General features: G+C 37.4%; 1 protein-coding gene across 1 annotated transcript in view; it reads left to right on the top strand.

Annotated features, from left to right (window-relative positions):
• Window positions 1-25718, top strand: part of LOC124867545 (ephrin type-A receptor 6-like) — a 75638-nt gene that overhangs the window by 2488 nt on the left and 47432 nt on the right. The window contains exon 2 of the mRNA XM_047364037.1: window positions 9779-9843. Coding sequence (XP_047219993.1) covers window positions 9779-9843 — 65 coding nt within the window. The remainder of the gene's footprint in view (window positions 1-9778; window positions 9844-25718) is intronic.

The following is a 25718-nucleotide window of genomic DNA, read 5'->3' as shown; positions in this document are numbered from 1 at the left end:
TGCATTCAACAAGATGTGTGAAATTTAAATTAAAGGCTTTATAGTCAGAATACTGTGTTTTGTATTTGTAAATCACTTACAGCATGTTCCAGTTAAGATGCTCATCCTTTCATGTGGTAAGCTATTTGATTTAAAGTGTTTAGTTTGATCCTGCCATCCCCTTTTAAAACAATGTTGCAGTTAACTTTAATTTACTTTTATAAATTTGCATCTTATATTTTTGAAAGGTTAGCATTTTAATAATGCATTTCCACTATTTCTGATTGATTGGTTTTATAGAGCAGAAAACAGGCATCTGTTCTGACTCTAAAATGCTCCTGGGGGGCCCAGGTTTAGTGTCTTTAAAGAGTACTCACACCCTTTAAACTTTAAACACACCCCGAGTTATTACTTTGTCAAGCAACCTTTAGATGCTGTTTTAGCTGCAATTATTTCAGGGTTTATCTCAATCAGATTTGCATGACAACTTTTTGCCCATTATTCGTTGCAAAATAGCTAAATTTCAGTCAGATTGGATGAAGAGTTGAATTTGGGTCTAGACTTCAACCTGTTTTAACATGTGATTATAGTGTGATCTGAAGCATTTGAAAGTTGTTTTGGTTTTATGTTAAGGGTTCTGGTCTTTTAAACCGTGTGACATATTATCTTCCAAGATTGATCCATTCATTGTTTCATCAACTCTGACCAGCTTCACTGTCTCTGATGCAAATGACAACACAATGCTACCATTACCATGTTTTACTCAATGGGTGGTGTGTTCAAGCTGACCCACAGTATAACTTTATTCTCATGGCATTTTGGAAGGAGGCCAAAATGGTAACATCTTACCAGAAAATCATCTTCCACATTTGGTCTGTTCCCCTACATGGCTTTCCTTTTAACAATAGCTTACTTTTTATTTATGGACAGCATTACTAATAGTTGTACTGTGTCTAGATCTGTCCAGCTCCTGCAGTTACTATGGGTGTCTTGGGGTGTCCTCTGATTAATACCCTCCTTGACAAAACGACAAAATTTGAAGTCGTTCAAGGGATGACTAGATATTTAAGCTCTGCAGATGCGCACTTCATAGCTTTTTTGGGAATTGTGTTTTCTTTTAATATGTGTTGTCTTAATCAGTCAGTAAATTAAACTATGATAAACCTCTTGTCATGAGAATAGTATAGTTTTCCCTTCATGCTCTCTTTTATTTATGTGTAACTCACAGAAAAACAACACCTTTCTGAAAACTGCTATTCCAAGTAAGATTTTTTTCTGAACTGAGAGGTTGTTTGAACAAAATCTGAATATTTTGGACAAAATGAAATTGCTGTGATTGCATTCACAAACTATTGAACAGTTGTGGTTTATAATTTATTCAACAAGCATTTAAGTCCACATTTTAATGTCATATACTGTAGCTGTATCTATATAAGTTACACTGCTCTGCTTAAGCAGGTTTAAGAGTTTTTTTTTTAAATGACCAGGTGAGAGTGATAAAACAGGAGATCATTCCGCACATAAGGAACATATTTTGGAAAAGCAGTTTTGCCCTGCTCTGTATGGGACCTAAGACCAGGTGTTATACACTCTAAAAAGAGACAAGTTCATCCAACTTAAATAAATTGCTTCATTTGGTAACAAGTAACTGAATTAAGTTTATCCAAGTTAATTGATTAAGTTTTTTATTTTTAGATATTTTTTCAGCACTAGTGGCCTTTATTTTTTATTTTTTGACAGTAGGCAGACAGGAAAGAGGGGTAGATAGAGGGGAAGACATTCAGCAAATGTCACGGGGTTCAGGACTCGAATCCGGGACCACCGCTTCGAGGACTGTAGCCTCCGTATATGGTCGCGCGCTTAACCCCTACAGCATCAGCGCCGCGCCCTTAATTGATTAAGTTTGTTTAACATAAAGATTTAAGTTAGATTTACTTAAATGATTTCATCGTTTCTTTCAGATAAATAAGTCACGCCCCTTTGACTTAATTTTATGGAAACTCAACTCAAAATATTAAGTTTTTCCAAAATAAAACACTTAATTATCCAAAAGTACAATATCACTCACGCTATCGCTCATGCTATATTAAAATACAGCTGGAATGTTAGCCATCTTAAATGTGTGTTTTAGCATGTTATTTGAGTTTTTTCTGATAGGCATAAAATACTTTCATGCTAATCAGAAAAAGAAATCTTCATTGCATAAAAGTAACATTTGAATCTTATTGTGGAAACATCACAAATTAATGAACAGTTTTGCATAAATGATTATGCATTGAGCATATTTGACATTTCTTTTGAAACTTCCTTCCATCCAACTTCTACACCTGCTACTTCCATACATGGTTGTGTGGGTGCTGCTGCCTATCTCCAGCAGACTACAGGCAAGAAACGGGTTACACCCTGGACAGGTCGCCAGTCCATCGCAGACCAACACAGACACACACAGAACAAATGACTATTCACAAACCCATTCATATCCGAGGGCAATTTAGAGAGACCAATTAACCTAACAGTCATGTTTTTGGACTGTGGGAGAAAGCTGGAGTACTGGGGGAGAACGTGCAAACTCCATGCAAAAAGACCCCAGGCCGGGAGTCAGGACCTTCTTGCTACAAGGCAATAGTGATACCTTGCCGCCCATCTTTTGAAACTTCACAAGGGATTTTGCTTTTCTCCTTAAGTGGAGTTGTGAGTATTTACAAATTCTTATTGTTTTTATCAGCATCATTCTAAGTAGTGGAAGAGTTTTTCATGCTTATGTCATCACATCAAACAGCTCAAACCTCATAATAAAACTTGATGTGGATGTTGAAATGATCTATTACCATGTGACATTTTCTTGTTGAAGCCCAGATTTGTATGCAAACTGGTTGTTATCAATGATGTTTTGCAAATATAAATTATAATTCAAAACTGCTGATCATTGAGGTCCAATTTGGTTTACATTATGAAAAACTGCCTTTTGTCATGGCTGCCTTCTGAGTAGTCAGTAGATTAGCTTGGATCCCTGTCAAAAATTCCTTACATTTATTTAAACAAAATGCCAACTTAGCGCTAACTGTTGGGATATTATGCCGTTTTTACGTCATATCATCTATAAGCAGCACCTGAGAGATGGCTTCACTGGCTGCAGCAGCAGCTCACAACAATAGGGGCAGTGAAGTTACATCAGATTAAATTAGCTTTGCACTACACACTATGAAGATCACCCAAGCATTACCTCCGCAATGTCCAGGAAAGCTGACCCTTAAAAAAGCAACGCCGGCCTCGGGCGAAGTTTACGTCATGACGTCACATGTAGGATACTAAAGCTGCAGTAGACTTAACTGGTTCACTTGGACTCAAAGTAAAAGGTTACCTTAGGATGAAAATGTTTGAATTTAAGTTAACTGAACCTATAAAAGTAAGTTGTCATCACTAAACCAAAATAATTAAGTGAGATTAATGTAAATAAGTCCCAAACATAAACAACAGCCCAACTACTCTTTTTTAAATGAACATACACTGGAATCATATAGGAGCAGACTGGAGATCTAATGGGGTGATGTGCCCATCAGTGCTTTAACAAGTAGAAAACAACATTTTTCTTCCGTTTTCAATGGTGAATCATAGTGAATCTTCACATGTCAAAGAAAAGTTAATATTTGAAAACTATACTTTTGGCTTACCATGTGGCTTTTTTAGGTTCGGTTCTCCTGTCTATTTTTGTTTTATTGCTCTTTCAGTTGCTGTTTAAAGTTTAGTGGTATAAATTATCTGCTTAAGCTTGGACAATAAAGATTACTTAGAAGAGGCAGCATAAGAAATCAGGAAACTGTCATGGTTTAAAAAATGCACTCAAAATGCATCAACATATCCTTTTTGATTGACTACCTGCAGTAGAGTTACATTGCTTCACAATAGAAAACTAAACATAAATCTATTTTTTGACATGCTTTATTTAAAAAAAAGAAGTTTTGTTGTTAAAAATCAAAATGCATGACATGTTTTGGGTGTCTGTTGCTTTTTTTCTCTTGTTTCATATAGTTTGTCTAAACATTTCTTAAATTCCTAGTGTTTTGTCTTAGCTCTTTAAACACCAACATTTGAATTGTAGCATACTAGAAAATCTGTTTTTACAAGAGCAAACCGAGAGGAATTTTGTCATGGATGATGTTGGAACTCTGTTTTCCCCACTGAAACTTGACATTCTCTGTTGCTCAGACAAGTCAGATCTTCTTTTAAATTTTCATGGTTGTTTTAAACTTAACCTAACCTGTTAGGTTAATTGGTCACTCTAAATTGCCCTTAAGTGTATGAATGAGTGTGTGCATGGTTGTTTGTGTGTTGCCCTGCGATGGACTGGCGACCTGTCCAGGATGTACCCCGCCTCTCGCCCATAGACTGCTGGAGATAGGCACCAGCTCCCCCGCGACCCACTATGGAATAAGCGGTAGAAAATGACTGACTGACTGACTGACTGTTTTAAGCTTTTAAATTGCCTGCTTTAATTAGAAAGCATTGACATGTTTGATAAATATCAACCTGTCTCCAACCTGCCTTTTTATGAAAAAGTTCCTTGAAAGTGTTAATTTTTACTCCAAAAACATATATATTATATATAAAACCAATTTTTTATGTTTTTGTTGTCAAGCACATTCTGAGTTAAGCAGATATTAATTATCATTAGCAAAAAAATATATACATTTGGGTAATTGGTATGTATATTAATTAAATTTGGCATCATTGGGCATAACTGTATGCCCTAGATGAAGGTAAAGTGCTTCCAAAACGAAAATTAGTACGTGTAGAATATACATCATTAGGCATTACTGGTATACAGCACACATGCCACCTTGGTAGTTTGAGGTAAAGTCAAGACAATAATCTTACAAGGGATTGAACCAGATTTCATAGTCTTGCTAACCTTTCTAGATCAGTTTTAGCTTTTTAAACCATACCTCACCTGCATTAGATTATTTGTGAGGTATGCTCATAAAAAGGGAAACATTTACTTTTGTGTTCCTCAAAGCTATCTTTTATGTCAAAATGTTTTTAATCCCTAAATGCTTGTACTGGAAAACAATAAAAACAGTGTATCATGGTTGTGTTATTTTTTCTACAAGCTTTAAAAATCTGAGGTAAAAAACTGCAAACCATGGCAATAAAACAGAAGGAATGGACTTTGAGTGTCTTGCTTGAGATTTACAACAAACCTGTCACCAAAAGTTTATTGTATTGCCTAAAGACATTTCCATAGTAAGACTGTTTCTACTTTTATCAAACACAGAGATGGACATATGTTTTATTAGACTGGATGATCAAAATGCTCTTCATTATGGTTTTCATGGGAAATAAATATCTAAATAACAGTTAAAGTTCATCAAGTTAATCTAAAACCAAGCTAATAGTTGGTTAATAATAATAACCAATTTTGTGTTTTTCTCTGACAATCATTTAAAACGGCATTGGGCAGTGATATTTTGGCATAATGTGATCAAAATCCCCTAGTATTGTTAGGGTTAGGGTTATTTTGCAACTAAGCAACTAAACAATGGTTTTGATCATGTCCTAAATAATAGTGCATCAGTCCCTTTTACTGCATATGTAATAAAAGTAGATTCAAGGAAGGTTGTGATTTTTTAATCCTTAACAATTTTGTATTTTCCGTTTTCAGCACTAAATTTATTGTTACTCATAGCAATCAAGATTTAATAACATCAACAGATAGTAATAGAAGGACTATCTCACACTGAACATCCTAATTTTTGTTTATGCACATTGAGGAGTTAAATATTATGTGAGCATATCTTAGTTTCCAGAAAATCTCTGAAGAGATTAATGTTAAACTAATTTGATTTGGCCTTTTGAAAACTGGAGCTGCTGCATTTCTGTGTCTGTGGGCACTTGAGAAAATCTGTGCATTATATTCACCACTTGAGTCTTGGTTCATTGTTTTTTGGCTCCATGGATATTTTCTGTCTTAAATCATTTTCTGACTGTATTGCTGTGTAAGTGTATTGTTATGTGTTTGCGTAGGAAAAGGTTGTATGAAAGGAATAAGTGAAAAAATCTGCTGCTGTCAAACACGCAATGGGACATTGCTTCTTATTATGAAAGATTGTGCTAATTTGGTAGAAAAATCAATATCATTGTGTCTCGTGGTCTGTCTCTCCCTCCCCTATCTCTCTCTTTGTACTCCTTTAAACCATAAGGAAGTAAGCCTTATTATAATTCACTTCTTAATTGCCAGCAAGGAATTGAGGCTAAGTGAAGTCTGTTTATCTTCTGTGGCTATCTAGGCAGTTCTTAAAACAGCCTGGCCCCCCATAAAGTATCTAGGTTTGACGAAGTCTACGGTGCACCGGAGCGACAGATCATCAGAAGATGTGACTCTTTGGTCTATAATGTCGACCACTGAAGTGGGACATACTTTATTGATAGATATTGTAATTAACTTGCTGTGTGGAGACAAAGGAAATTGCACATTCATCACATCAAATTGGCTCAGGGGGCTTATAGCAAATGCCTGATAATGCCTCTCCTCATGCCTGAGCCGTGACCAGAGTGCAGACAGCTACAGGCTTTATGTTTGTATGTACGCAATGCTATTTTGGATTCAGGCGAACAAACACTTGTTGGGACGCTCATGCAAAAATACCTGCAGGCATTAATATTGAGATCAGACTCGGCTTTGTTTGTGCCTTTTTGAAATGATGTTTGTGTCAAATTAGCTTTAAGAGGTGTGAATTATTGGCATGACTGTACGGTGGTTAATGATGCCACCCAAGAGCACCAACTGATGTTTGCGTTTATGATCACAGCGTCAAGAATAAAAGCAAGTTACAAGGTAAGCCTGTAGATGTGGGGCTTTAACATGCACTCACAGCAGGTAAAGGCGCACCCACAGGTGTGATTTAATGGATTAATTTTCCCAACTGGCGGGTAATGCTGTTACACAAATTTGTTGGATGCTAAACAAAGCCAGCTCCCCTTTTTTTAATTATCACAGCACACAACACCTAACTGTCCTGATATAGGCTATCAATGAAATCAATGTAAAATGTCAGATATCATTGATAAGCTTTTGTATTGCCACAAATTACTTTCTGTCATTTTTTCTCTTGTACTCTTATCAAAGTAACTAGTATAATTGATTTATTTTGCAGGTTTTAGTTTGACCAATTTTTTCTACCTCTTTTATCTCACAAAACAATCTCCAATCTAATTTTTATATGATGAATTAATTTATTTCAAAAGTTCTCCAATATAATGTGCTTAATAATTTTTGCTTAGATTATTCATTGTGGCATTGAACTGATCTGTTTATTGATAGTGTCCATGATCCACTGAAGAACAATATACAAGCAATGGTGGTATGGCACCGCGGCCAAGCTCTGTTTCTTCTGCCCCGCCAACCTATTACAATACAAGAAATTATCTGAGGTTCTGGGGTGGGATAAAATGCAGTGCCTTGCTGCACAATTCACAAAAGCTAGTCTCTCTATTCTCAGTAGCAAGAAGGGGGTGTCTACTCAACACAAGCAAGTGTAAACTTCCCATTGACTGTAATAGATAAATAGAAAAAGAGTAAAATAAAATCAATAGAAAACTTCTTCAGGGGACAACAGACACATAAGTACTTTTTTTTTTCATTTGGTGCACCCATTTCTGATACAGTCCTGGGCAACTGCCCCTATGGCCAATATTAAAAACTGCCAATAAAAATATATAAATAAAGTATTTTAATAACAAATTATATTATCACTTGCATACTGAAAAAATATTAAAAATAAGTTATATTTAGAATAACAAATAATTTTAAATATCTGAATACAAACAAACAACCAATAATAAAAAAAAAACTGTAAAATACAAAAACGTTAAGTATATATTTTTTCCTAACCGATTAATTAAAGAAGTTTACTACCTGGGCTAGGTCTAAAGGAAATAGTTTATCTTAAAAAAAACAAAAAGTAAAAATTTGGTTTAGTTTTTTGTTTTGAGCTAGCCATTGGCTGCTGATTTGCAGAAAATAATTATGTACACCTTCAGCATATTTCTGTATGTGACTTTCGTTCAGCACTTTTGTCTTGCCATCATAATTTGAAAAGATCAAAGCTGTCGGGCTTCTAAACCTCATCCCTTCCATTTATAAGCTGACTTGATGTACGTGGATTATTTAGGATCTTCTATCCATCAGCAATGTTCACGCAATGTTTCACAGTGTTCAGATAAATTAAAAATGCATATATCATGTTTTTAGGAATCATTTTTAGTATAGATTTACTCTTAGGGAATTTGAAGCCTTTTTATATTCAGTCTTATCTTTCACTTCAAATTGCCTTTAAGCCATTTTAGAGATTTAATATTAATGTGGTAAATGTATTTAATTAGTCTGATATGAATTACATCAACAAGCAGTAGGTCACATATTAAAAAGGGTGACTGAATGATGAAAGAAATAGTGAACAATCTCTCCCCTTGTGTATTCTAAATGTTTGATTTGATGCTTATTTAATGAACTTTGGGATAATAAAGACACTGTTTAAAGTGAAAATCAAACTAGTTTGGTGTTTACATTGTAGTTGGAAAGGGGTTTTGCCTGTGTTTTAAAAACCCACTTAAAAGTAAGTATAGATATGTAAAAGATTTGTATGATTCGACAATAATCACTATTGGTTAAAACTGTGACTATATTGTAAAAAGTTCATAGCTTTAAAGCATGCATTTTACTGTGGAGTTAACATTTTTTATTTAAAGGTACTTTGATTCTGTAAAAGGAGACGTTTGGTTGAATAACTTGGGATTATAAATTGGTTTTATGTGCAAACATGCATCCTTGTCTTTTTCCCTGTCTCTCCCTTTCTGCACTTTAGATAACAAATAATATGTTTAGGAAAGACATTATCTTCTGTATGGGTACTATGTTTTTTTTATTTACACAATTTACACAAATCAGGCCACTACTGCCAAAGTGTGAGTTTGGCACATGCAACAGCATTTTTTGCTGATTTTTAGTGTTTCATGTAGTAGAGGGCAATATTTTTTTCTGTCTTTTGCCACCTTGTGGAAAAATATAGTTGTCCTAGAGGTACGTTTCTTAGTGCAAATGCTATTTGTTAAATGTTGCTCTGTGACCGAACAAAATTTCTGTTTACTGTGTGAAACTCATCAACATGCTCCAGCTCTCTTGCAATGTTTTAAACACATAGTTCTTCCTACTGTATTCAAGACTAGTTTTTTTTTTTTTTACGTCGTGCATAATCTGATAAACCCAGGCTGAGGAGATAATAAAAATTTTATATATTCTGTTTGTTTTTTCAATTATTTTTTTTATTATTTGCTATAAATTCCATTTTTAAAATCCGTGTATTTTCTTAATTTGACTGTTTATTGCCTCTCTAGTTCTTCTGTCTTTCCCCATTGTTTCTCTATTTTTCGTTTGTGATGTCATGTTGCAGAAAATTCATGACTTCGGAAAAGCAAAGTACAGATTTCTAAACTTCATCCAGAAAGAGGGAGTATCTGGGCTAGAGTTGTCCCAGACTTCTCTGAGAGCTGTTATTTCATAGGTGGTTGAATCTGATAAGAGCTTTGCAGCTTATGTAAGCTCCTCATTGACAGCTTAATAACTACTGTGTGCTCTCTGTCTCTCTTGTCACCTCCATCTCTCCTCTTTCTGAAATTCACTGTACAACCTCTCCTGCACTTATTCCCTTACTTTGTCCACTGTCATTTTTTTGATCTTCTGCTCTACCAACACATATTTTACATTTTTTATAAATTTTTCCCAACACCTCTTTTCTATCTGCAGTGGTTCTTTTGGACACAACAACAGTTCTGGGAGAACTGGATTGGAAAACCTTTCCTATCAATGGGGTGAGTGAAATTACTACCTAGTTTTACTGTAAAGTTTTTCTCACTGAAATACTTAAATTGTTCAAAAATGTGAAATAAATATACTGAGGAAAAGAAGTATGGCAACATTTTTCGAATCATATTTCTAATGGAACTACTGATAAAAAAAGCAAAACAAATCCACAGTAAAGTGAAATGACACTGAACGCGCTTATTCAAATGTAATTAATTCTTAGTACAAAAGCCATGTTTTGTAATGACAGCTTCATGACATTTCCTATATTAGGAATCTAGTCTCATGCATTACTGAAGTGTAACCTCAACCCATTCTTCAACAAAAACTATCTTCAGATCTTGATGGTTCTTGGGTCTTCTTCTAAGGACTCTGATCTTCTGTTTTCCACAGATTTTCAAAAGGATTATTGTCTTGGCTAAAAGATTACCCTCAATTTATCATCAGATTCCAATAAAGAATAAGCTTTTCTGTATTTAAGTTTGTCTTTCCCATATGCTCAAAGGACATTACAACACCATCATGTTCTCATCTTCAAACTTAACTGTTGGTATATAGTGTTTGTGGTGATATGCAGTGCTGTTCCATCTCCAAACATGGTCTGCGAAATGAGATCCAAAGAGATTAATTCTGGTCTCATCTGACCTAGACTATATTCTCCCAGTATTTAATAGGCTTATCCAAATGTAGCAGGCTTTTATTGAGCTTAACATACCTTTTTCTTCAGCAGTGGAGTCTTGTGCAGTGAGTGGGCAATGAGACCTCACTGAGTGCATTACTTTGTGTGAAAACAACTGTAGCTTCTACTTTCCCTGGTCATAGCAGTGCTTACTGAAAAATCCAATTTAGAAATACATATATAATAATCCACATGCTTTGCAACAATAGGTTTGTAAAGATCTTGAGAGGGCTCTTTACCTTTAGCTATCAAATGGTGCTTCTTGTGGATTGTGTGTCTGTCGATATTGTCAGTCGAGGATGTCGAAGATGTGTACACAATTGGATGTTTGATAACAGGATTTCTGCTTTCTGGAGTCGGCGGTTACCTGGCATATAGAGAAATTCGGAAAACGTCAGCAGGTGTTCTGGCCATTGTAAGGCAGCCTGGCATGTATGAATGGATCTGCAGAGTGATCAACACTCAGACTGAGATGTTATGTGAGCTGAATCACAGACTGGATGTGATCCTTAGGATCGCAGGCAGGTTGCGGTTCCTGGACTCAGGGGTGAAATGGGATAAATCTTGGAGAAAGTTGTTCACTCGGATCGGGCAGAGAGGACCTGGAATTTGGCTGTTTGGATTTGCCATTGAGAAGCACCAGTGAGACTCTCAAAGCTGACGGAAAACTAAGAGTTGGCCTGACCGAAAACAATAATTGTTATCTGAATCTGGCTCCCCTGCACGGCCTGGGATGGCCGGCTATCTTCAACCTCTCCTGGGTGTTATGTAAACAAGATGCTCTTCTTACCTAATGTGGTCTCTTTTTCAATCTATCAAGGGCAGCGCCTATGAGTGGGCAGCAAAGCCTCGGTGACCCGTCATATCCATGTCTTCTGTCATGTTGTCTGTCTGGATGGGTTGTACTGGAATTCTAATATCCCCTCGGGGATCAATAAAGTATTTTTGAATTGAATTGAATTCTTGTGTGATACCTTGATACAGAGAACCCTTTTTGATACCATCAATTCTAAATGTTGTTTTCTAAATGCTTTGAATTTTTAGCGTTTTTCTTGCTTTTTATGCCTTTTGCAACTTTGTTTCTTTAATTGTTCATTTTATTATTCACAATTTACAGGCTTAATTGTTTTAATTTCCTTTCGTATTTCTCCTGACATGTTGCACAATTTATATGAATAACCCTGTGAGAAATATATTGTATTTACTGAGAAAAACTTTGATGTCTTCAAAACTTATTTTTTAATTGTTCTAGAAGAAAACACAAATTTATAAGATGTTCTGACTTCCAGCCATTTCATTAGTAACACACAGTCTTTGAACTGTAGCTGGTAAGACTTTCTTCTTTACCTTAGTTTGAGGCAGACAGAAGTCCTTTTGGGTCATAAAAAAATAAAGGAAACATGCCAGTGGCGACATATGTTACTGTCATACCAACCTTTTGATAGTAGTTAGACCAACGTGTCAGCCTAGTGGCTTTCTAGTTAACAAAAAACAATCTATGTCCCAGCTAAAACTGGACCTAATGGGTATCTTTGAGGCTGTTTATTTAAATAAGTAACATAGCTCATCATTTGAAAGTAGACTATACTCTATTCTGGTGTATGGTATCTGGGCTCTGACCTTTTCAGCATAAGGGAGTAACAAGAACAAGAAAGCAGGGAGTGAGGAGTAACAGCACTAATTTCCCCCGAGGGAAAGGCAGACTCAGAATCTGGGATGGATATGGTGCTTTTGAATTTCAGTGTGAACCGTGGGCAGGTAAAGCAGCAGTTGCACAGTAGCTTTTAGTTGAGGTGTGTTGCAGACTCTGTGTTATAAATGGGGTGGTGTTGTATTATTTCTTGGCTGACTTGAAGAAGTCCCATGTGGGGCGTCCACAGATATTAAGTGCTTTATTAAAATCTGTGTGCTCCTTTTCTTATTCCTGTGCCTTAGTTGGGACATTCTCTGCCTTGGGCTTTGGGGTTTTCATACTTCCCTACCAGCCTTTCATATATTTAAGGGAGAGTGGGAGTATAAGTGTAGGTGATGGCTTGTGTGTGTATTCCTATAAACTTCAGTGTTTACCTGAATGTCCGCAATGTGCTGAGCACAGCACAAAAAGGCAGCCTGTTCCCCTGACATCCTCCCTTTTGAAGTTGATGCTACTGTTCACAGAGTTGATGTGCTTTGTGAAGTTTTCTTGGGTTTTGATTTTGACCCAGCTGTCATCTTGTATCTGCACCAGCGAGTAGGTGTGGTTTCCTTCACAAACTGTACTTTGCTTTCAACTTCCCCTAAAGTAGAGGTTGGTGGCATGAGAATTGTTGGTTAAAGCACATTATGTGTTTGTGTGAACAGCATGTGTTTCCAAATATATTAGGCCGAGAAACCCAAGTAATGTTTTATAATTAGAAATCTTAATCACAGCCAGGTGATTGGTGTTGAGCATGCTAATTCTTCAGGTGAAAGCAGTTATATTTAAAACTAATTTAAATAAAGCATGATCCACTAAAAGGAATGCTAGCACAGGTGTTTTGCTCCATGATCTAAATTGTTACAGTAGTAGTTAGGGGTGTAACAATACATGCATTCATACTGAAAATTTCCAGTGCAACCCTGCCAGTTCAGGATGGACATGGACCAGACAAATAGAGTGTTGCTTTATACCTGAACAAATGCAGAATGTTTATGTGGACAACGTGCGCAATGCAGTGTTCTGTAGAGAAACTTTAAGAGCAAAACAAAACAGAGAGGACTCGCAGCTATCTAAACTCTGCTATTTGGAACATTAAGGTTTCTCTTTCAGCTACAGTGGAGGAAGAAAGGTGGACCAAACAAAAACTTTATATCAGCACATGCATTTTTCAAGTAAGTACTGTAGCTCGCTATGCACTTAACTGAATTACTCATCTGAAACAATGTCAAGCTGAATGTAAACATCGCTGTCAAGCTGAATGTAAACATCGCTGGTACTGGAGAAAAATCAGCTAAAGTCCTTATCCAGATGCCATTTAACTAGTACAAGTATATCTAGTACACTGAATTGTCTTAATGTCAAAACAACTCTAAAGTGTCTTCACAGTTTCATAAAAATTGTAAACCATAAAACTAACAATTTTTAGGTGGTTTAATTTCCTTCCATTCAGTGGCTTTAAAATAATTTGGACTAAATCTTTAGTCAGTTCTATAGCAACCATTTTTCATTTGTTCCTCTTAATTGAAGTGATTCAAACACATACCGAACAGTGGCTTTGATCCCAGAGTACGTACCGAACTGTGATTTTGTGTGCTATTACACTCCTATTAGTAGTAGTAGTAGTATGTGGGCTTCTACATTTATATAGTCAATTTAAAAGAAATATATGTATTATTTTAATCGTTGAAAAAAGATTGGTTCCACTTCTTTTAGACTTAGGTGGCTGAAAACAAACCAATTTTAATGTGTTATGTGGTAATTTTTGTATTACTACTACAGGTAAATGTTGTTAAGAAAATAACCCAAGTTTTCCATTCTAAACACACTCAAACAGAGAAACACTAACCATGTGCAGTAATAAAAATAGCATTCATGAGACATTATTGGTCTAAATCATTGTTGTTGTTGTTCTCATTAGTTATTAACATATGAGGCAGTATAAACCACCCATTCATTTTCAATGCTGACCTATTCCCAGTGATTGTCCAACGGGGTGGTGCTTCTCTCAAGTGATCAAAAGGGGAAGATATGGGGTAGACACTGGGGAGACCACCAGTATATTACAGGCCAACACAATGACAAACAAGAACCAAGTGTCTGGGGTGCAGCCAGCTGCCAAGCACAGCCAACCTTTCCAGAGTGAGCCATTTTGAAGGGAAAATGTAACTTTTTAGGATAGCATATTTGCCAACATAAATTCAGTGATGAAAATTAAATCCAGCTTAAATCTTTACATCTTAAATTTCTCTGTAGGAACTCTGCTTTCCAACAAGCCTAAGCACATCTTTCTAGGATCAAGCCTCTGTCATGCCCATCCAGTGTCTGAGCCTGTGTTTGTGTTTTGCTCTGTCTCCCTGCAGTCTGGGTCACACCTGTTCCTTGTTCTCCCTGATTGCCTGGTCTCGTCGTTTCATTGGTTCTCCCTGCTGTTCTGTCTGTATATAAGTTCCTTAGTTGCTTTTGTTCCCTGTTGGTTCCTTGATGTGTCTTCCATGTCTTGCTGTTGTGTCTGGTCTGATGTTCTGGTCAAATAACACTGCTGTCTGGACTCTATAAGGGCAAGAATTAAAACTCGCTTACCTTCACTCTCCGCATTTCCTGGTATACTTTTCTGCATTTTGATCCTACTACAACTCTCATTATGACAGAAGGAACCAGCACTATAGACCAAGCAAGTAGGTTACAGAAGGAGTTCAAAAAAGGTGCAATAATTGCAAAACCTCCAGACTTCTCCCAGCTCTTCATGGCGGAGATTAGAGGCAGCTAATCTCCTGAAGGACTGGTTGGAGGAATGGGCCAGCTTTTTCCCCCAGGATCCCTTGACTCACTTCACCACCGAAACAGAGCATCAGAAAGCTCTGGAGGAGATTGCCTCATCCATGTGGCAGCTTCCTGCTCCCTCCTCCACTCCCCTCTCCACTGAGGGTCGGCACGACACTTCGGCTCCTGGCTACACCCCTGATCAGCCATTGTCACTTCGGCCTATTCCTGGTCCTGATCCTGGTCCTGTTTCAAAGGAGTCCGTTGACAAGCCTCCTTCACATCCTGTTCCTGCCTGTGAGTGATTCGGGGACGGACTGTCTCCACTTCCAGTTCCTGTCCCGGAGGAGCTTGTAGCCGAGCCGCCTCCACTTCTTGTTCCTGTCCCGGGGGAGCTCGAGGACAAGCTTCCTCCACTTCCCATTCCTGTCTGTGAGGAGTGCGAGGACGCACTGCCTCCATCTGCTGAGCCTCAGTGGCTCCACCGCAGATTTCTGTGGCTTTGCTGCAGATCTCCAGGGCTCTGCCACGGATCTCCGAGGCCTCGCCGACGGTCCCAGCAGTTTCTGCACCGCTCTCCAGGGGTCAGGCGGTTTCTGCACCGCTCTCCAGGGTCCCAACGGTTCCTGTCCTGCTCTCTCCTGAGCTCCACCATGGTTTCAAGTCTGCTAAGTTCTAGGTCTCATGGGCTCCACCACCGGCTTCATCGTGGCCGACATCGTAATCGGCTGCTCCGAGGGTCCTCTACACATCTGGGCCAGCCTCCTGGCAAGTTTCTTCGTGGAGCTGCTGGCCTCCAGACAGCCTGTGCCTTTGTTGCGGACCTCCTAGACTTTGTCTCGGCCTTTGCCTGAACTCTGTGTCTACATGGGACAACCTTGGGGCCGTCCGCCTGAACTCTGTGTCTGCACTGGAGGTCCTTCTGGTCGTCCTCCTGAACTTTGTTTTGGTTTTGTTTCTGGCCCTGTTCCGGGTACTTTTTTGTTTCTTTTTTGTTTCCTGCGGGTTCCATGTTTTGCTGTTGTGTCTGGTCTGATGTTCTGGTCAAATAATCCTGCTGTCTGTACTCTGTATGGGTAAGAATTAAAACTTGTTTACCTTCACTCTCCTCGTTTCCTGGAGTACTTCTCTGCATTTTGGTCCTACCACAACCCGCAGTATGACAGCCTCGGGTTGTAGTGCCCCAAGGTCAATTTCAGCTGGATGCCAGCCTCCTGGTCACACCAGCCTACAATTAAAAATGTTTCCAGCTGCAGTTCTTCCTTAGGTTTCAGCCGACCTAGCCAACATTTCTACCATCTCTGCCAACTATAAAAATTTAATCTATATAATGTGAATAAAAAATGATAACTTAAAAAGCATAGTAAAACTATGCTGGAAATGTCAAAAAATCCAGACTTTGAACTGGACAGTTCTCACTTTTTTGTGTGTTTTTGTAGAAGCAATGACAATGTTCATGTTGTAAATGCAAAACTGGGAGCTAGTGAAATATCCAGAGATTAAACTAATTTGATTGTATCATATATCTGTGAAGTTCATTCTTACAAACATTTCATTGGAGACTGAGAAACCGTAGCAACAGCAATGATTTTTTATGTAAATATAAACAATATATATATTATGACACGAGGTAGTGTTTGTGTGTGTGTTGGGGGAAATGTTGGTGTTTTCATTCTTTTATTACAAGTGGAATTAATCAATTAGGCACGACCAATACATACAGAGGTTTTGTAGATCTTTTAAAAGCAAAACACCTCTTTGGAAAAAGCTACTCTGCCCTTGTGTCTTCATAAACAGACTTCATTGAGATGGGAACCAACAATAGCATTAACTGATTGAAGAAAAGCACAGTATGATGCCACCCAGATTCATATCAAATCAATAATTCATCAAAACTACAGATTTAATGATATTTCCATAACAACTACTCTCTTTCTTCCCTTTTGTATGACAAAGACAGATTGCTTCATTTTAATCAAAATCTCAAACCTCTCCATGGGGATGAGTGCCCCCACCCTTGTTCCTGAAACAACGCAGCACGTCTGCATTATTAGTTCATTGGTGTGTGTGTGTCTCTGGTTTCTCAACATCCAAACATCTTAATATACAATATTTAAATTCTTACAAGATTGTCTCCAGAAAAGTTACATCCTTCCTGTCATGTCTGTTTCCTTCCTATTATTGACAAAGATCTGAGTTAATTGTGATTTGTTCATGTAGATGCATCAATGCAAATATTTTAAAAGTATAGTTTATGGTAAAGTGCTAAGATAGTTTAATGAAAGCACCAAAACGTCAAATTAAATGCATTCAATTTAGTTTTTTGTTTTTTTACCACTTCTCCGTTTTGATTACTTTAAATTGTTTAGCCATGTCTTCTTTGTAGAAATCAAAGCTGCTGCACAAAGAAAAGGAGGCACTTCATCCACTGAGTAACCAAATGCTACAATTTGTCAGGAAGGAACTCAAATGAAAATGGCTCAAAGATCTCTACAACTCTATGGATTTAGAGTCTACAAGATCAACCCAAGGAATGTTCATGAAACCTGGTCAGAGTTTTCCATTTCTGTAGAGCTCCTTCTACCCTGACACCAGAGCTTACCCCTCCAACTTAACACCTAACCCATAGTCACAGCCAGTGTGCCTGCAAGATTTTATCAGAGGGTACGCACAAAACCATCACTGCACCTGACCTACACAACCACAACCTCGATGCACATCATGCGCATGGTGCATAAAAACAAACATTACACCTGCCACACACAAATACAGGCCACCTGCGTGTGATGTGCGTGGCACGCAAAAACAGCAACATTGCATCACACACCTGAAGGTCAGGTCCTGACCCACACAAACATGCCACAGCAGCGCACTCTCCTCCTGTCTGTCGCATCAAACCTTATCACCTCCACACTGCCGATGTTCATTTTGGAGATAATGTTCATCAGGACCAGAGCAGTGAGCCTGGTGTCCGACCACGTGTTGCGTATATACAGCTGCAGGCGCCACTGGTCACAGCGAGTAGCTGCTAAATTATCCACTGCAAAATTCATTGGGCTTATATAGTATCAGCAGTTGCTGACTCCTCCCAGAAAAACAATGCAATGTAAAGTTGCCTGTTTATGTCATGTAAATGGTTATTGAGCCTGTAATAGACATTACCATGTTATGTTATTTGCTAGTCAGGGAAGATGAAAATAAAACCGAATATCTCAGAATAAACTTTATAAGGGTGTTAGCAGCACATACTCCAACACTGTCATTTAAAGAACTGAGTGGATTCTTCATAATTTCAACTTGCACATTTTGCAATAAAACGGAAATCACTATTTTCTCAGAAATTGACGTTTTTTCTTCATTTTCTCCGTTTGTGCTCTGCCAAATTGTTTCTGGTTTTCCCGTGGCGCGTCACATATATCTGTACTGAAACAGTACACAGTATAGAGGTCACCTACATATGCATATAGTCTAACAACATTCCTCTCATCCAGGAGAGGATGTACTTACTATGCTTTTTTGTCATAATGTGGGGTTTGAGGTAGGACCAAAGTGCAGAGAAGGTTCCCAGAGCCAGCAGAATGAAGGTGTCAAGTTTTAATTACCCTTACTCACAAGACTCGACAGGAAAACAGTAGTATGACGTGCTCCAACCAGACCAGAATACATAATACCAGGCATCAGGGTAGGATGCAGATCACTGAACCAGACATGACTGAACGACATGGAAGACAACACACAAGGAACCAGTGGGGAACAAAGGCAACAAAGGAACTTATATAGAGGCAGAACAGCAGGGGCAACCAATGAACGGAAGGACAGAATAATCATGGGGAACAAGGAACAGATGTGGATGAGACTGCAGAGAGTGAAATCAATTAACAAGACAGAAACACAGAACTAAGGGTAAACTAAGGACCAGACCAGGAGAAATAAATAAAAACACAAACTCAAAACACAGACAGTGGCTAGATACGACATTTTTATAATGTTGTGTTAGAAGCAATAACTATAAAAAAAAAAAAACAGTGGATCAAGATATTCCAGAAGCATGCATACACCAATTTCAATAATGTGGCACCAGTAAAACTTGATTATATGGTCAACATTAATGGCATCAAACTATGCATCAAAAATAATGTATAAATGTTCTCCTTAAAACCAATCAACAACAAGCACTATAAAAAGAGGAAGGCTGCACAGGGAAAGGGGTGAATAAGACATAGCCTATAGAATGATTATCTGCAGATCCCCATATAGATATGCAGTGACTCTGTCATTACTGATGCCATCTGTATGCTTATCCTATGACGATGTTATAATGACCAGGTAATTCAAATCACTACCCGAAGCAACCTACAGCCAATGCAGAAATTTCAACATAGCCATCGGGTAAATATTTTTAAACAATATATATCAAACTTGGCCGATTGTGAAGAAAAATATGATTTAAAAAGAGCTGGCCTTTGTTTAAAAATAAAGTTCATATATGTCGGTCCCTCTGCTTTTCTGCAAATTAAAGTGGAGAAAATACATTTAGCTGCGCTAATGCTGTGCACATCGTTTATTAACTGAACTTTGATGTTAGCATGCAACTAAGGAGTTTGAGACAACATAAAAGGCTTTCTTCGTACATTTTGAATTGTATTTCAACAGTTTCTGCATCCTCAAACAAATCCTTGGGATATAGCAAACTGGAAAGGCAAAACAGAGCTGGGCCTACCAAAGCTGAGACATTAGCAAAAAATACTGAGCTGATGAAGCAGCCAGATTAGTTTTTCGAAAATTGATTCAGTTCTGTGTGATCTTATATTTTGTTTGACTTTAAGGCCAAATTAATTGAAACAAACACTCGTGTTGTTAGCATAAACAGTCTTTTATGTTTACTATGCTTCTATTTTCTGCTTGTTTATGCTTAATAAGAAAAGTTGACAATGGTACCAATTACAACACATGGTATAATAACTTACCTCTTACCTGGACATTAAATGTTTTTGTGCTCACAGATAACTTACTATCTCATTCTATTGCAACCCCAATCATACCCTGTAGTTTCATATGTTTCTCTGAAAAAAATGTGCATTCCTCCTGCTCAAAAAACGCTATGCACCAGCATGAATTTGCAAAACATAGAGGGAAGGCTGCTGACTAGAGGAGAGCGCTGAAATGGGATTCAGCATTACAAACGTAAGAAAAAAATCCCAGCCTGATTCCTCAAAGAGATTTCCTAAAAGATGCATCTATGTTAAGCTTAGTCATTCAAATTACAAAAATTTTAAAATTGTAAAATTTGTACAAATGTTTTTTTATTGTATTCTGGTTTCTGTGATTCACCAGGAACAAAAAAAAAAAAAAAAAACAGCTATTCATCTGTGACTACTAACACAACTTAACCAACAACCTATACTTAAATTCTGACAGTGAACCCAGATTCATTTATTGTATGACATCACTGTAAAGGACATGGTTGTTGAAATGGTTCTTCTGCATATCTGATATGGTCATCATTCTTATCAATCTATGAGGCAATCTTGCATCTGAACTTTAATATTAACTTTTGACAGAGTAAATTCAATGGAATTTCAAAGAGTACCATCAGCAGCTGAGTACCTTATACTGCTGGGAAACATGATAAAAATATATATAAACATATATATACAGTGCAGACCAAACGTTTGGACTCACCTTCTCATTCAAAAAGTTGTCTTTATTTTCATGACTATGAATATTGTAGCTTCACACTGAAGGCATCAAAACTATGAATTGACACATGTGGAATTATATACTGAACAAAAAAGTGTGAAACATCTGAAAATATGTCTTATATTCTAGGTTCTTCAAAGTAGCCACCTTTTGCTTTGATTACTGCTCCGCACACTCTTGGCATTCTGTTGATGAGCTTCAAGAGGTAGTCACCTGAAATGGTTTTCAAACAGTCTTGAAGGAGTTCCCAGAAATGCTTAGCACTTGTTGGCCCTTTTGCCTTCACTCTGCGGTCCAGCTCACCCCAAACCATCTTGATTGGGTTCAGGTCCGGTGACTGTGGAGGCCAGGTCATCTGGCACAGCACCCCATCACTCTCCTTCTTGGTCAAATAGCCCTTACACAGCCTGGAGGTGCGTTTGGGGTCATTGTCCTGTTGAAAAATAAATGATGGTCCAACTAAACGCAAACCGGATGGAATAGCATGCCGCTGCAAGATGCTGTGGTAGCCATGCTGGTTCAGTATGCCTTCAATTTTGAATAAATCCCCAACAGTGTCACCACCAAAGCACCCTCACACCATCACACCTCCTCCTCCATGCTTCACGGTGGGAACCAGGCATGTAGAGTCCATCCGTTCACCTCTTCTGCACCACACAAAGACATGGTGGTTGGAACCAAAGATCTCAAACTTGGACTCATCAGACCAAAACACAGATTTCCACTGGTCTAATGTCCATTCCTTGTGTTCTTTAGCCCAAACAAGTCTCTTCTGCTTGTTGCCTGTCCTCAGCAGTGGTTTCCTAGCAGCTATTTTACCATGAAGGCCTGATTCACACAGTCTCCTCTTAACAGTTGTTCTAGAGATGTGTCTGCTGCAAGAACTCTGTGTGGCATTGACCTGTTCTCTAATCTGAGCTGCTGTTAACCTGCGATTTCTGAGGCTGGTGACTCGGATGAACTTATCATCCGCAGCAGAGGTGACTCTTGGTCTTCCTTTCCTAGGGTGGTCCTCATGTGAGCCAGTTTCTTTGTAGGGCTTGATGGTTTTTGCGACTGCACTTGGGGACACTTTCAAAGTTTTCCCAATTGTTCGCACTGACTGACCTTCATTTCTTAAAGTAATGATGGCCACTTGTTTTTCTTAACTTACCTGCTTTTTTCTTGCCATAATACAAATTCTAACAGTCTATTCGGTAGGACTATCAGCTGTGTACTGTATCCACCTCCTGCACAACACAACTGATGGTCCCAACCCCATTTATAAGGCTTGAAATCCCACTTATTAAACCTGACAGGGCACACCAGTGAAGTGAAAACCATTTCAGGTGACTACCTCTTGAAGCTCATCAACAGAATGCCAAGAGTGTGTGGAGCAGTAATCAAAGCAAAACGTGGCAACTTTCAAGAACCTAGAATATAAGACATATTTTCAGTTGTTTCACACTTTTTTGTCCAGTATATAATTCCACATGTGTTAATTCATAGTTTTGATGCCTTCAGTGTGAAGCTACAATATTCATAGTCATGAAAATAAAGAAAACTCTTTGAATGAGAAGGTGTGTCCAAACGTTTGGTCTGTACTATATAAATATATGCACTTGGCATGGTCAAGACATAAAGCAATCTATAATTCTTTATATAGGTAGGACAGAGTCCCCCATTAGCAAATAATAAAGTGTTTGAAGAAAGTCAGATAAGCTGCATTCTCAGGGATGTTTGTCTTAAGGTTGTACACCAGACACAGAAACTAAAAAACTAGAAAAACCCAGAACAATACATAATTGATTTCATAAAATAATGATGGAAATTGAGCTTTCATGACAAAATAGCTTTTCATATTTCCAACTTTTTAAACCTTTTTAAAGTGTTTTCAAGGACTGGCACCTATATGCTTTGACTAACTGTTGTATTATTTTCCACCCTTCTTTGAAGAACAAATGCACACAATGAAGACAATAATTGTTGGGCTGCAAACAAATAAGTCTCATGTGATTTTGAAGACATTTCTCCTGAGCAACCACAACTCCTTATAAGGTTACAGAACGTGTCTTTCCGATGGTAAAAATGTCTCATTTTATGTTTGTGATTGTTTTTGTGAAATCAAAATCAAGTGGAATAATAAATTAAGTTACAGTATTTCATCACATCACTAATGCAAAGTCAGCTGTAGGAATCTTTATCAGTAAGTCCCAAAACCCTGTTCTAAACTCTCCTATTCCTGGATTATTATGGGCTTCTGAACATTAATTAGTTCTCCACCATGTACTTGAAATTTGTTTTACTGTCTGAGCTTCTTACTAATAGTCAAAGCGATTAGAAGATGCATATCTGATTGCTTCTTAGAGTGTGAGCTGCAGCTCATGTTTCATACTCAACACATTTGTTTTATCTGCTCTGAACCATGTTACATCCCAGGGGTACATTTTCAAAGGCTGACGCAAATGCAGTGACAAATCACTATTTTGGCTTATTTGTATGCATCATGGGATACTAATTACTTAATGCCTTTTGTATGCAAACCAGTTCTTTTTAGATCTTCAATTTTCTTTTCAAGCCCTCCTAAGGAGGGCACTGAAATGAGAGAATAGACTCCTCATACATAAAACTTGGTAGTGTTGCTTTAAGTTATAGTTTAGATTCATTATGTTTATATTAAATCTACTTTTATTTGTTAAAATATGTCCTGGTATGGTATAAATGTATTTTAATATGTTTAAAAATACCCAGAAAGAAGTAGAGACCCTGTAGTGACTCAGCTGTCATGAAACTGGTAGCATAGAAAACAGCACATATTGATGCAAAAGGGAGAACAATTGACTTTACATGTATTAGTTAAAACAAAACTGTTCATTGTAAGTTTTAATTATTTTTCTACACCTTAACAATTTGTTGTATCTAAAGTGCTAATGTAAACATAACAGTAATAGACAATGTAGGTTTATTTGAATTTCTGAAACACAACTGGTACTGTGGTGTTTCCCCACCTCCTCCCAATTCCCAGTACAGGCTTTGTGGGTCAATATAGCTCTCAAGTTGCAATTGAAAATGCACATGATTAATAATGTAACCTGGGGTCATGGAGTTTTTTGACATAGTACCTTATATTGATCAGTCAGTATTTGACATTTGAAGAATGTGTTGCTCATACAGTAACAATGAAGTCCAGTCCAGTTTCACTGAAACTCATGATGGCTCTGGGATTGTGAGTTTGTCACATTAAAGAGGGATTTGCTCCACTGTTAAAAAAACATAATTAAATCTCTCAAAAAATAATTTAAAGAAATTACCTACTAATTAAAAGAAACATTTTTGTTGGCATTCCACAACTAAACCCTCCTACAATGGCTGATTAGCTTGCATGTTTTCTCTGGTATTTTGACATTTTTTCTTTGGTGAGGAGCTCTTTGAGTTCGGAAAGGCCTCCTTGCCATTACCCTAATCTTTAACTCCCTCCGCAGATTCTCTATCTGATTAAAGTTGGTGCTCTGACTAGGGCCAAAATGTTAATATTACTTCAATCATAAGAAACATGTCAGTCAAATGAAAAGAAAAATTTTAACCTTAATCTGCTACGTGTATGAATAATTTAGAGCTTAACTATTTAAAATTTTGAAAACTGCAAAAGTACAAAATAACGAATGGGTGAAAAGACCAGTACACAATCAGATCCCCACAACCTTCAACAACTGCTCACATCATTGTTAGCTTCAGACTGTTTAGGAGGTAAAAATAGCTGAATTAAGCACATTTTAGAGTTTTAAATGGTTTGAATTCAGGAATAGAATAGAATAGAATAGAATAGAATAGAATAGAATAGAATAGAATAGAATAGAATAGAATAGAATAGAATAGAATAGAATATTGTCCCTCAGTAGACAATAAAGGACATTCAGATGTACTAGCACCTAAGAAAGGGTATACTGATACATAACATCTTTTGGAGCTTACACACTCATATGAATTTACAAAGCACAAAAATTTACTCGTACGTTTAAATTAACACCATAAAGAACTGTGCCTGATTACAGTCTACCAAGTTTACTGATCATTATTAAGGAACAGGTATGTCATTGTAAGATGACCAGAGTACCAAATGAAAGAGAAAATGATTATGATTGATTAATATTTTGGCCTGGGGGTGTCACATAAAGATAATTTACATAGCTTAATTAATATAAGATTAATTGCTTTTGGCCCACTCCAGTCAAGGTTAAAGTGTTATTCAATAATTCATAATTGAGAACACTCTACCTTACTTGTTTAATTACTTTTTGATTCCTAGAGTCTCTTTCCTGAGCTTTAAATAATTATTTTCTAATATATTTTGGAGGTATAACAAACTGATATCAGTCAGTCACATGGGAGAGAGTGAAATCGGTAACCCTTCACACAGTGTTTTCTCTGTAGCTGCTTATTCTATATTTTAACACTATATTTTAATCTGTGATACAGTAAGATGAGATAAAGCTTGCAAAGGAAAATGTACAGAATATTCAACTCCCTCTACAATGGAAATCTGCTCCTTATTAATCTGGGGGAATGTGCTGTGAAGATGACATTTTAGACCAAAGACATTTTAATAGGCTGTCATGACCTAACCCATTTACCGTGGGCCCTTATGTTTGCCTGAGACAATCTAAATGTATCTTTTATGGAGTGCTGTATTTTATGATTTGCACACATCTGAGAAGTATGTATCTATCATTTATCAAATACCTGATCACTGAAAATTTACAGGGAAATAATACTTTAATGATGTGATGATATCTACAATTTATTTTAGTAAGTTGCTTTTTTCTTTAAGGAAACATTGCTGCATATTCATAAAAATGGGCATAAATTATGATATTTTTGGTTGTAGCTTAAATATATTGTAATTATGTAATGGGATTTTGACGAAAATTAAATCCAGAAGACTCACCTCCACCATTGACTCCGTGCTTTGACTCCATCATGGGTCTCCTATCCAACCAATCAGCGTCAAGTCTGCATTCCTCCTCAGCCAATCACCCTTCAAGGCTTTGCTTTTAAGGACCTCCAACCATGGATCTCCCTGCTCTCCT

The sequence above is a fragment of the Girardinichthys multiradiatus genome, chromosome 4 (genome assembly GCF_021462225.1).
Source record: "Girardinichthys multiradiatus isolate DD_20200921_A chromosome 4, DD_fGirMul_XY1, whole genome shotgun sequence".
NCBI lineage: Eukaryota > Metazoa > Chordata > Actinopteri > Cyprinodontiformes > Goodeidae > Girardinichthys > Girardinichthys multiradiatus.
Note: the sequence above shows the minus strand (reverse complement) of the source record. Positions and strands in the feature narration are given on the sequence as shown.